This window comes from Eutrigla gurnardus (genome assembly GCF_963514095.1).
Source record: "Eutrigla gurnardus genome assembly, chromosome: 20".
Classification (NCBI taxonomy): Eukaryota; Metazoa; Chordata; class Actinopteri; order Perciformes; family Triglidae; genus Eutrigla; species Eutrigla gurnardus.
Window position 1 is genome coordinate 2442708 of NC_139931.1, and position 13598 is coordinate 2456305.

Here is a 13598-nt window from a genome sequence, read left to right on the forward strand (position 1 = left end):
ACGACCGCACGTGACAGACGGATGCCTTTCAATGTCGGTCGCTTGTGTCTCGACTTGAGCCACGAGAGGCGGCCGCTGCCCTGTGACCGCAGGCAGTCCACGACCGCATATGAGCGAGGGCCCGTCATGACACTGCTATGCAGTTTTAATTATTATTATTATTGATACAGGTTTATTAAGTTTGGGTTTCACATACAAGTACATAAACAATACTGTTAAGCTTTACACAATAGTAGAAATATATAATAAATATATAATATATATATATATATATATATATAATATATATATATATATAAAATGTCAAACTGGTCCTTTAGTAAAAATATATTATATATATATATATATATTATATATATTTAATATATTATATATTTATATATATATATATAATATATATAATCCCACATCCCTTTATTTATATATATATATATATATATAAAATATATTTTTACTAAAGGACCAGTTTGACATTTTCTTTCCCTCGTGTTCATACAGACAGCAGCCTGTTAGCGTAGCTTAGCATAAAGATCAACACGTCTGATCTTAGTGGTTTTAAACATAGTAACTGGTCCCGACCAGGAAATAGTCCGATCCCTTGAACCACTTTAGTGGGGGAACAGTCACTGTTATGATCAAAAGGAGACATTTTTACCTGAAGAGTCAGATTTGGGGGGGACCCTGTAGACCTGGTCTTGGTGCTCCCCCCCCCCTCCCCCCTCCATGGGGGGGCTTCTCTGCTCTTCTGTCTCTCGTCTCTTACAGGAGCAGAAAGGAGGGGGGCGAGGAGGCCTCGGTGTGGTTTCCTGTTTGTAGGTGGGAGGATGTGGAGACGCTGCAGCAGCGTTCTCGCCGTGCTGCAGCCAGCTGTCACCTGATTGGCTCCAAGGGTGTGAGGTTTGATCGCCCACGCGGCTCTCTCTCTCTCTCTCTCTCTCTCTCTCTCTCTCTCTCTCTCTCTCCAGCTGTGTGCTCAGTGAGTTCATCTCCACTTTTAATCAAAGTTTAATTTGTGTTTTAAAGTCTCTTCTTTGTGTCTTTCTGAACTCTTCGTCTCCTTCCTCAACTCTTCGTCTCCTTCCTCACAGAAACAAACGAGGAAGACCACGAAGCGTCGTGGTGATCGGAGGCGGGAGGCGAAGCGAGCTGATTGGTTGCAGTGGGGCGACGGGAGGAGGAGAGTCGCTGACAAAGAGAGGTCGCCGATCAGACTCCAGATCGGAGCACGAGACCAGACGTCTTCTGACATGGCGGATGTTCGGCTACAGTAGTCGCCTCATGTGGACCAGATACCGTTGGAGGGGGGACACGAGACCAGCAGCAGGACCCGCAGCAGGACCCACACCTTCACCCATCCTCCCTCGCCAACGCCGTCTGGCCTCAGACCACCGTCTGACCTCGGGTCTGGGTGAGTCCCACATCCCTTTAATACTCACCTGTTCATCGGTCGGTTCCCAGCATGCACCTGGAGGAGGTGAGGCAGAAGTGGGTTCTGTAGAGTCCGAAACCAGTATTCACTTGTTGGTGTTTATGGCTCGTCATCACTCTGAACGAGGTTCATGATGTCCTGACACACCTGTGACATCATCATCATCATAATATTAATAAAAGTTGTCAACAGGTTTCATCCTCTCTTTCAGTCCGTTTTCTTGCAGATAAACGTTTTAACATCAGTCTGCCCGACACATTTAAACTCCATCTTTGTTTTGACCAACTTCCTGTCTTGGCTCCACCTAGTGGACTGAAGATGCATCTGCTACCAAGAGGTTTACCTTCTATTTGCAATAAGTTTATATGAGAAAAGAACCATGTTGAAACGTAAAAATATTAACACGTAAAAATATTGAAAATTAAAAATATTGACACGGAAAAATATTGAAAAGTAAAAATATTAACGTGTAAAAATATTTTAACGTAAAAGTATTAACGTGGAAAAAGATTGAAACGGAAAAATATTAACGCATTAAGATATTGGCACGTAAAATTATTGACACGTGTCTGTATGTATTTAAACCATCTTAAATGTCGCTCTTTCCCCCATATTATCATAAAAACAGTAATTATAGATGAATACATTCATTGTATTAACTTTTATTGCAGAATCAAGGTCCAGATAAAACAAACAAAACAAGACATTAAAAGATAATAATGATGGAGTTGAGTAACTCTTCATATTAATATGCTGATAGAGCAGTTGTTCTGTGAATGTAAAGCTGCAGCCGGTGAGCGTAGCTTAGCATAAAGACTGGAGACGGGGGGAAACTGCTAGCGTGGCGGCCGGCAGGTTCACCTGCTCAGAGCTGCAGAGCGAAAGCAGCAGTTTGTTTGTGAGCGCGGCGGCGAGGAGCTGTGACTTCCTGTCGTTGAACTTCACAGAAACTGTGATGTCACCAAGATAACGAGGTTCCGTTGTTCAGGTACTTGTACTCCCCAAGTACTTCATTTGCTTCTGCTCTACTACATTTATCTGACAGCTACAGATACTTTTACTAGAGTTAAAACACAAAACGTTTATGACTTCTGTACTTAAGTAGAAGTACAAGTATCACAGAGTGAAAATACTTCATTCAAAGTAAAAAAGTATTATCATACAAATATCAGTACAATACCAAAATGAAAAGTATTCACTATGCAGAAAGGCTCCATGACATTGTTTCATTATTATAATATTAGTGATTTGAAGTTTGTCGATGTGGAGCCTGTTTTATATGACTTACTGTAGTATTTGTACTATTAGTAGTATTAGTACTGGATCTAATTGTGATTTTAGGGTTTTTCTTATCAGATTTCCCATGAAATGCAACTAAATCTTATCTCCTTTGGATGTGAACACGTATCATCATCATCATAGTTCTTTACGTTACACTGGGTGTAATCAGTCTTCCTGTCTCACTCTCTTCCTGTCTCACCCTCTGTGACCTTCTTTCCTTCTGCTGCTTTTTCACAACATGGCTGCCGTTCGGTCTGCAGAGTCGCCGTGATGGAAGACGACGTCGTGTCTCACTGTTTCTATGAACCAATCAATCAAAGTCATAATAATCTCATGATGATATATGTGTATACACACACACACACACACACACACACACACACACACACGCGCACACACGCACGCACACACACGCACACGCACACGCACACGCACACACACACACGCTATGGCGTCAGAATCGTTTCATATTACTTGCGCAACTATCAACTGAACGCGTCACACCCGCGTGCTTTGACGCCTGTGCAGCACACAGCGCCTGACGTGTAATGTAGTTTCCTCATTGACTTATAATGGTCACGCGTTCACGCGTGATGGCTGCTGCACGCCTGTGATCACATTACGCGGAGTAACTACGCGTAACATTCATGCGTTTTTTAGCGAACGCACGCATTAACGCTCGCATGAAGATAATTGAACATTTTTGTCAGGCGCTCACATGTACGCGTAAACGACGTGCGCAGACTCTGTCACGCGTAACAAGAAGCTGCGTACATATGAAGCAGCGTGCGCACGTCTGTCTGTCACTGTTTGACAAATGTTGTTACGCGTTCACACGCACGTGAGCGTGTAATGTAGTTGCCTCCCCTGGTTGACTGAAATGAACAGGCCAACTACATTACGCGTTCAAGTTACGCGGAGTAGTTGCGCACAGCAGATCAACTTCCGGCCGCGCAGCATCAGAATCTGCGACCGCACGTGCGTGTGAACGCGTAACAACATTTGTCAAACAGTGACAGACAGACGTGCGCACGCTGCTTCATATGTACGCAGCTTCTTGTTACGCGTGACATACAACCTGCGCACGACAACGCACGCACGCACGCACGCACGCATAACAAAGTAACCATGCGTTCACACACACGCTGCTGCGCATCTTTCTAAGTGTTTTGACATCGATTTACCTTCATACACACGCACACACTCACACACACACACACACACACACACACACACACACACACACACACACACACAGAGATACACACACACACATACACACATACACACACACACACACACATACACGCACACGCACACAGTCACAGTTTAGTACTTTAACTACATTTGACTGATTATACTGATGTACTTGAACAGAGTATTTCTACTGTATGGTAATAGTTCTTTTACTGTAACAGAGTATTTCTACTCTGTGGTTGTAGTACTTTTACTGGAACAGAGTATTTCACCTGTGTGGTAGTACTTCCTGTCCTGCTGTGTGTGTTGTTTTCTGCTCTCTCTGCTGCTCCTCGTGGAGCGTTCAGGTTCTACAGGAAAGCGGATGATCCGTGACAGTGGGCGTGGCCTTGTGTCACATGGTCCCTCCTGTGTGACTCGAGCTCTTCTTCTGCAGCTCGTTAACGTGTCGTCGTCCTCCTCAGGTGAACATGGCCAACTGGTTCCTCTGGGTCCTGGCGGCTGCCCTCTTCGTGTCCGTGGTCCTCCTGGTCCTGGTCTGTGTGCACTGCAGGACCAAAGGCCCCCCGGTCTCCATCAGACAGGCCTCGGAGGACTACATGCCGTAAGTCTCAGACCACATGTTCATAGAGGTCCTCTCAGCTTCTAGAGCTCGTCATGTTTCCTTCTTTAAGAGAAGAATTACAGAAAAGTGACTTATGATCTTTACCCACTTTATATAATAATTATATCCTCATTTATTATTTAGCAACAGTCTCATTGTGTAAATGTTTTGTAAACGTAGTGGCAGTCAACCTGAGGGGTATTCCATCAAACTCGCTAAGCGCAAAGCCGGGCTAATCGCTAATCGCTACCTTTAGCGAGAGTTGCGTTCAATCAACGTGACTTGAGGCACTCTCCGCTAAGTAACCATGGGAATTTATCCGACCAAACTAGCCTGCCCCGGGGCAGGCTAACCATCAGGCTTACTTTAGCGGGGGTTTCAGAGAAGGCCGTCTGTCGGAAACAACTGTACCAGCAGAAGGTTCCCCCAAGCCTAGTCCTCGTGATTTCATCAAGTCAAAGACCAGAAATGACCAAAATTACATATATGAAGTACAAACAGACTATATTTTCATCAAGCATCGAAGAATACATGCTTGCAATTTAAAAAAAAAACACCGACTGGCCATATTATTATCTAAATACATATTTATCATATTTCACATGTTGTTCATCCCCCACTTGGGTGAGTGGTGATGCTTCTGCCCCCAGATGCGGGCAACCCAGGTTCGCATCCTGGCAAGGATGTCTTATGTGGGTTTTTTTGGGTTTTTTTTTTGCCTGTATAATTGTCTTTAGATCAGAGAATTAGACCAACATTTTACCTTAACTATGATAAATATGTCATACAATTTCCCCAGAACCCAAATATAACTTGCAAAAACATGATGGATATAAAGATGTTATTATTAATTGCATGATATAGATCCCAATGACAAAGGCATTGCTGCATGTCAGCCACATAAATTCCTTTCAGGTGAGTTCATTAATAGGTTCATTGAATGTGTTCATTGAATTGTTGAGATAAATGTGTTGGTCAATGAATTTACTAGGCCTATCTAAAAAGAGAGAGAGAGAGAGAGAGAGTTCCGGCTAAAGAAAGACATTTCTCAAAGTTCCATAGTCAGGAATTGAACCGTGGCCGGCCGCATGTACAGCCGGCGCGTTACCTCTACATTATCCTCACGTTCGTGAAATCGTGTCAGTGTTATATTAGAACATGTTACTCTTAACGGTACTTCCGTATTTAATCGCTCGGCAATTCTTGCCCAAGCAGCCTCGCGATTTTTATTTATCACTACAGTATTCCCTTTATTGGTTATGATGGATTTGTACTCCTCATACAGTTCCATGAATAATTTTTGCCCTGGTCTTTTCTGCCATTTTCTCGATGATTCGACATTCACGGTTCTGGTCTGGCTTCATATCCCGTGAACGGCGTAACACAAGACAACGTTAGCCTCGCTTGAATTAGCCTCAACAAGGCACGGCTGAAATGCGTTAATGGAATGGGTTTAGCCGCAAGTGGAAGTTGGCGTTAGTTCTAACCAGGCTTAACTCGGTAAGCGCCGCTTTAATTAGCGAGTTTGGTGGAATACCGATCTGACAATCTCTGGTCAAAACATATTGATTTCATTTTCTCCACATCTTCCACCCAGCTGCTTTACTGTTTACCTACCAATTTATTCCACATACATATATATATATATATATATATATATATATATAAATATATATATATATATATTTTCTTTACATATATTTATTTAACAAATATAAATGTAATATAAATATATTAATTTGTTTTATATGAAATGATGACTGAATGTTTGTTTTTTCTTCTTCCAATCAGATCCACCCAATTCCACGTCATCCATCCATGTAAGTGTGAAACAGGAAGCAGTTTCTCCAGGTTTAACCTTTCAAATCCAGACTTTTTACAGGTTTAACCTGTTAAAACCAGAGTTTTTACAGGTTTAACCTTTTAAATCCAGAGTTTTTACTGGTTTTATCACGCTGACTTTGATTCTACGCTGATGATGATGTAATTTACGTTGCTCTTGTTTTTAACAATGTTTCCTCTGTTGGTTCGCAGCTCAGCCGTCCACCGACTTGAACTCCCTCCACCTTCCCTCCAACCTGCTGTCACCTTAGTGAGTTACTTTATTTAACAAACACCTTAGTGAGTTACTTTATTTAACAAACACACCTTAGTGAGTTACTTTATTTAACAAACACCTTAGTGAGTTACTTTATTTAACAAACACCTTAGTGAGTTACTTTATTTAACAAACACACCTTAGTGAGTTACTTTATTTAACAAACACCTTAGTGAGTTACTTTATTTAACAAACACCTTATTGAGTTACTTTATTTAACAAACACACCTTAGTGAGTTACTTTATTTAACAAACACCTTAGTGAGTTTCTTTATTTAACAAACACACCTTAGTGAGTTACTTTATTTAACAAACACACCTTAATGAGTTACTTTATTTAACAAACACACCTTAGTGAGTTACTTTATTTAACAAACACCTTAGTGAGTTACTTTATTTAACAAACACCTTAGTGAGTTACTTTATTTAACAAACACACCTTAGTGAGTTACTTTATTTAACAAACACCTTAGTGAGTTACTTTATTTAACAAACACCTTATTGAGTTACTTTATTTAACAAACACACCTTAGTGAGTTACTTTATTTAACAAACACCTTAGTGAGTTTTTTTTATTTAACAAACACACCTTAGTGAGTTACTTTATTTAACAAACACACCTTAATGAGTTACTTTATTTAACAAACACCTTAGTGAGTTACTTTATTTAACAAACATCTTAGTGAGTTTTATTTAACAAACACCTTAGTGAGTTTCTTTATTTAACAAACACCTTAGTGAGTTTCTTTATTTAACAAACACCTTATTGAGTTTCTTTATTTAACAAACACCTTATTGAGTTTCTTTATTTAACAAACACCTTATTGAGTTACTTTATTTAACAAACACACCTTAGTGAGTTTCTTTATTTAACAAACACCTTATTGAGTTTCTTTATTTAACAAACACCTTAGTGAGTTTCTTTATTTAACAAACACCTTAGTGAGTTTCTTTATTTAACAAACACCTTATTGAGTTACTTTATTTAACAAACACACCTTAGTGAGTTTCTTTATTTAACAAACACCTTATTGAGTTTCTTTATTTAACAAACACCTTAGTGAGTTTCTTTATTTAACAAACACCTTAGTGAGTTTCTTTATTTAACAAACACCTTATTGAGTTACTTTATTTAACAAACACACCTTAGTGAGTTTCTTTATTTAAAGGAAAACACCACCGCATTTCCATACTGAACTATGTTCTGCTCTGATCTTAGACGAGGTGATACATACCTCCCTCTCCTCTGTGCGTGCACTCAATGGCTCTTGAGCGCACTCCGCGCAGTGCTAATTTGCTAGCATGTAGCTTGTCCTTAGGATCCAAAGGGGGGTGAAGTTAGAAGCGACCAAGCACTTCCACGTTGTCCCTATTTAAATACGGTTACGTGAGTAGTTACACGACCCAAGTTTGGTTACACAAAATGAAAGATGCCAATTTTTCTAAGCGGATAACAAGGATAACTATATAGTATGGCGGAATAACAACTGGAAGCACTTCGACGTCGGCGCAGTAATATCATCACTCAAAACATGACGGGACTATATACCTTCTGCTTGTTTTCACAACCCTGTACGATGCACGTTATAACCATGATGTTTGATTGTTCACAAACTATCTTACTACAACCTGATGCTTCCTCAACTGTGCATAAACTACTACAGGTAGTGCAGGCGACGGCGTGCAGGTCACGTAGGTTCTATTGACGGAAGTAAGAGGGGGAGCGGAGTGATGATATTACTGCGGCGACGTCGAAGTGCTTCCAGTTGTTATTCCGCCATACTATATAGTTATCCTTGTTATCTGCTTAGAAAAATTTTGGGTCGTGTAACTACTCACGTAACCGTATTTAAATAGGGACAACGTGGAAGTGCTTGGTCGCTTCTGACTTCACCCCCCTTTGGATCCTAAGGAATATACCGGGACAAGCTACATGCTAGCAAATTAGCGCTGCGCGGAGTGCGCGCAAGAGCCATTGAGTGCACGCACAGAGGAGAGGGAGGTATGTATCACCTCGTCTAAGATCAGAGCAGAACATAGTTCAGTATGGAAATGCGGTGGTGTTTTCCTTTAACAAACACCTTATTGAGTTTCTTTATTTAACAAACACCTTAGTGAGTTTCTTTATTTAACAAACACACCTTATTGAGTTTCTTTATTTAACAAACACCTTAGTGAGTTTCTTTATTTAACAAACACACCTTAGTGAGTTTCTTTATTTAACAAACACCTTAGTGAGTTTCTTTATTTAACAAACACACCTTAGTGAGTTACTTTATTTAACAAACACACCTTAGTGAGTTTCTTTATTTAACAAACACCTTAGTGAGTTTCTTTATTTAACAAACACACCTTAGTGAGTTACTTTATTTAACAAACACCTTAGTGAGTTACTTTATTTAACAAACACCTTAGTGAGTTTCTTTATTTAACAAACACCTTAGTGAGTTACTTTATTTAACAAACACACCTTAGTGAGTTACTTTATTTAACAAACACCTTAGTGAGTTACTTTATTTAACAAACACCTTAGTGAGTTTCTTTATTTAACAAACACCTTAGTGAGTTACTTTATTTAACAAACACACCTTAGTGAGTTACTTAATTTAATGAGTTACTACAGAAATGATGATTAATATGTTTTTCTTTTGCTTCAGTTTAGCTTCAGCTGGAAGACAACAGTCCTTCACAGCGACGGAAACGGGTCAGATCTCTTCTGTTCTCATGGTTTTATAATTATTTATATTTCTTTATTACTGCCATTCATCTCTGTACTTTCATACTTCCCTCTCAAAATCACAATCTGAATTTTTCTCTCCAACAGAAAGCAATCCAAGTTATGAGAATCCAGCAGACGGTAAGATGACGTTTATTAGCACGTTTAATATCATGTTTACTATGTTTTTTTATCATGTTTATTATTTCTTTTATTGTCACCTTTATTATGTTTATTATCACGATTAACAGCAGCAGCAAATTCAGATACATCTTTATTGTTTTCTGTGGAGGAAATGAGTTTTACAGAAAAAAACATTCAGAACAGAACAAACGAACAACAGAAGCCTGTTCAGAATATTTAGACTCAACTTTTCTACTCGGGGCTGGTTGGACTTGAGACTGGTTGGACTCGGCTTGGGGCTGGTTGGACCGAAGGCTGGTTGGACTTGACTCAGGGCTGGTTGGCCACGGTTCAGGGCTGGTTGGACTCAAGACTGGTTGGTCTCAGCTTGGGACTGTTTGGACTTGACTCGGAGGTTGGTTGGACTCGAGGCTGGTTGGACTCGAGACTGGTTGGACTTGAGACTGGTTGGACTTGAGACTGGTTGGACTTGGCTCTGGGCTGGTTGGACTTGAGACTGGTTGGACTTGGCTCTGGGCTGGTTGGACTCGGTTTAGGGCTGGTTGCACTCTGGTTGATGACACGTGGTCTCCTGCAGGTCCGGACTACATAAATGCGGAGAGCGATGCTGAAGACCCCGGCTACATGTAGGTTTCCTCCGTCACATGGACTCTCCGGTCTCTGTTGAATCCTGTCTCATCGTCTCTTCTTCTTCTTCTTCTGTGGTTTCTGCAGAATCGTGTTGCCGGGAGGAGAGACCCCTCTGACCAATCAGAGCCGAGCCTCGACGCCCAGTTCAGGTACGGTTTGGGAAAACAAAAACACAAAATTCAAACTGAAGAGTTTCAAATCCACCCGGGTGTGAGAGGTCACCCGGAGGTCACCCAGAGGTCACCTGAACTCACCAGCTGTTTGTCTCCACAGATGTTCTACATGATTATGAAAACGTTCCAGAGAAGAAAGGTGAGTTTCTGTGATTTATTTATTAATTTATATTAATTATTTAGTTATATTCAACATAACGTATTAAATCGTCCCTCCAGTGGAGCCCTCTAGTGCCTGTGGGGCTCTCCGGGTCTCTGACGAGGACCGGGACTACCTGAACGTGGAGCCGCTGCACTTCCACAGTGAGTCAGGTTTCTTCTTCTTCGGTGGTGTTTCTGTTTGTGAATTCAGCCGTCGCTACGGTTACTTCCTTCATGTCGTATTCTGCTACAATAAAAGTACTAATACACAGTGTAAAATGACTCTGTTCCAGTAAGTATATGATGTATGTGTTGTGTGTAAACATGTTAATTTGTTTGTTATAACTGTCGAATAAACGAAAGAGAGACTCAAGTGAAGTACAAGTACCTCTGACGTGTACTACTAGAGTAAATGAAATAGGATCTAACCGGTTTCCGTTCTGCAGCCGGATCGACTCCCGAGCTGTCGACGTGCAGCGACACGGACGACGACGACGAGGCCAACTATGTCAACATCCACAGCGACGCCCAGACAGGATGACCTTTAACCTGCTGATGCTTCATCCTCACAGCTGTCTGTCTCCCTGGTCAGCTGGTTTACAGCAGGGAGCGCATCACATTTAGAACGCCATCTTTAATAAGCTCACTGAGGCTCCTCCTTTCACAACAACAAACAGTGATTCTTGTTGTTTTATTTACACCTCCTTTTCTTCACTGTCACGCCGTTCTCTACGCTCTCTTCACAGCCACCAGACTCCATTCACAAAAACACTCGTTTAAGCTCTGAGAACAGGGGAGCTGCTGGTGTGCTGCTGACCGCCGTCAGTGAGTGGGTGTTGATGTGTGGTCGATGTCTTGAAGGTGTAGTTCAGATTCACCACCGTTGCACAATAACACAAACCCACTGACCGGCGGAGTCTCCTCCGCTCTCAGAGCGGAAATGAGCGGTTTTGTGAATGGAGTCTGGTGGCTTTGAAGAGAGCGTAGATCTCTGTGAAACCGCTCGGTTAGCTACGTCCATAGAACTAGAATCAGTAGAAGGGACATTCAATATCAAATGTCTTCATCTTTCTAATCTTTTCTCCGTCTTCAATAACTACAACGGACAAAATGAGACTTTCTTGACGTGTAAAATGATGGTTTTAATTGACAAACTAATTCTAATTCATCGTACAATTCGAACGGGGGAAACGGAAAATGATTCGGTCTTGGTCAGCAGTGAAACCCCCCCCCCCTCCCCATGAACCGTCCCATCAGGCTTCATCTCAGCTTAAACTTCTTTCTTTAAATTCATCTTTGTCGCTGGTTTCCTCTCTGAGGTTTTCAGATTCATGTTTGAGATTTACTTTGATTCTACTGACAACTCCTGAGAATGTTTTCATTTATTATTTTACAGTGTATTTATGTGTCGTTGCCCTCTCTGGATCTGTAGTCCACTGGAAATGTTTTATTTGATTTTAAGGAACTACAATTTAAATAAACCTTCCAAAACATTCCAGATTTGATTCTTTATTAATAATTAATAATATTATTAATAATCTTTATTAATAATAATTCAGACATATTTTATGTACATATTTTAACGGTACGGTAACAAGGTCACGTCTACCATTTATTTAATATTATTATAAGAAACGTGAACTTCTTCATTGAGTTATGGTGAACAAGTAGGTACATTGGTACGTTTTCTATATAATGACCTGTACTAATTGTACGATAACTTTATTTTAAATACTTTTTTCGTGACTTTTTGACACAATATATGACTGTTTCCGACATATACTGACTTTTTTTTACACCTTTTTCTGACATTGACATTCTACAGATTAAAACTAGTGAGCTCCACCTTTACCAGCTGCAACATTAAAGTGATGAACACATTAAAGCATCAAAAATGTATAATGCAATATAATATAATCGCTCTGCATGACACTTTTGAACAACACAGATTAGAAAAAAGCTTGAAGGCCAAAGTCAAACTACTGGTCTGATCTGAACGCGTTGCCAGATGTCACATGCAGAACGTGCTATCATCACACTTTGTCGGCAGATAAACATCCTGGCCGTTAAAGATTAATGTGCAACGCCTCAAACTGGATCACCAGTTTATTTAATGAAAGTAATAATAATAATAATAATAAAGCCACAGTCCACATGTTTAAGGCCCATACCAACGTTTTACAGCCTGATCATCAGAACCAGACCTCCAGGCTCCATCATTTCTATGTGTAGGATTTATTTTATAATTTTATAAAATATGTATAGTAGTTTATAATAATAATGTATGATCATTTATAATGATTCATATTTATATATATTTTTAAATAAAATTTAGATATTTATGCACAGTTAGATACATCTTAATCATTTTTATTGTTTTAAACTTATTTTTTCATTTCTGTTTTTTTTTCTTTATTGGAAAAATGATTTGTTTACTTTCTTGGAATGGCGAGACACAAGAAGAAAGACAATAAAGCTGCATTTAATTTAATTTAATTTAATCTTACTTTCTGAAATATATATATATATATATATATTTATTTTTTATTTATTTTTTGCTGAGAGTTCAATGTTCAGATTGAAGACGCACATTTCTGAGCCACCACATTAAACAGCTGTCTCAGCCATGAAACCGTTGGGCTCGTCCTCTGGAGACAAAGACAAATGTACAAACTGGGCTGAAACACACAGAAACACCCATTTGATTGGAAGGAATAGAGATTAAATGGTGGAGACGATGATTCCTTCAGTGTGGACGACCTGCTTAAATCGAGGTTAAAATGCATGTAGTCTGGTTCAGTCGGACCATAAAGCCGATATCTTATCTGTGACCTAGTTTACAGTGTTTGTTCTCTGGGCGGGCCTCCTGCTCCTGACAGACAGAACTGAGGGCACAAAGTAACAAACCAGATCATACTCCTGCAAATATTTACAGAGTTTCCACGTGGCGAGACTGCAAGGACGAATGGGGGGAGGAGGAGAGGAGGAGGAGGAGGAAGAGGAGAGGAGGAGGAGGAGGAGGAGAAAGAGGAGAAGGAAATGGAGGATGAAGAGGAGGAGGAGTAGTGGGAGGAGGAGCAGGAGGAGGGGGAGGAGGAGGAAGAGGAGGACATAGAGGAGGAGGAAATGGAGGATGAAGAGGAGGGGGAGTAGTGGGAGGAGGAGGAGGATGAAGAGGAGAAGGA

At 40.4% G+C, this 13598-nt stretch overlaps 2 protein-coding genes across 2 annotated transcripts in view; one reads left to right on the forward strand and one right to left on the reverse strand.

Moving 5' to 3' along the window:
• The window catches only part of jmjd8 (jumonji domain containing 8), a 160224-nt gene that overhangs the window by 104733 nt on the left and 41893 nt on the right, over positions 1 to 13598 (reverse strand). The window lies entirely within an intron of this gene.
• Positions 1071 to 11906, forward strand: LOC311030843 (uncharacterized protein). The gene is made up of 11 exons (XM_084036869.1): positions 1071 to 1408; positions 4372 to 4511; positions 6303 to 6331; positions 6546 to 6603; positions 9267 to 9313; positions 9434 to 9466; positions 10047 to 10095; positions 10184 to 10248; positions 10373 to 10411; positions 10492 to 10575; positions 10860 to 11906. The coding sequence occupies exons 2-11, from the start codon at positions 4378 to 4380 to the stop codon at positions 10952 to 10954; spliced, it is 633 nt and encodes a 210-aa protein (XP_083892995.1). The 5' UTR covers positions 1071 to 1408; positions 4372 to 4377; the 3' UTR covers positions 10955 to 11906.

Excerpts from the sequence above, each read along its gene's own strand:
- LOC311030843 (XM_084036869.1), top strand. The coding sequence starts at position 4,378 with ATGGCCAACTGGTTCCTCTGGGTCCTGGCGGCTGCCCTCTTCGTGTCC. Across the intron at positions 6,604-9,266 it reads TCCAACCTGCTGTCACCTTA|TTTAGCTTCAGCTGGAAGAC; the intron begins GTGAGTTACTTT and ends CTTTTGCTTCAG. Across the intron at positions 10,096-10,183 it reads GCTGAAGACCCCGGCTACAT|AATCGTGTTGCCGGGAGGAG; the intron begins GTAGGTTTCCTC and ends TGGTTTCTGCAG.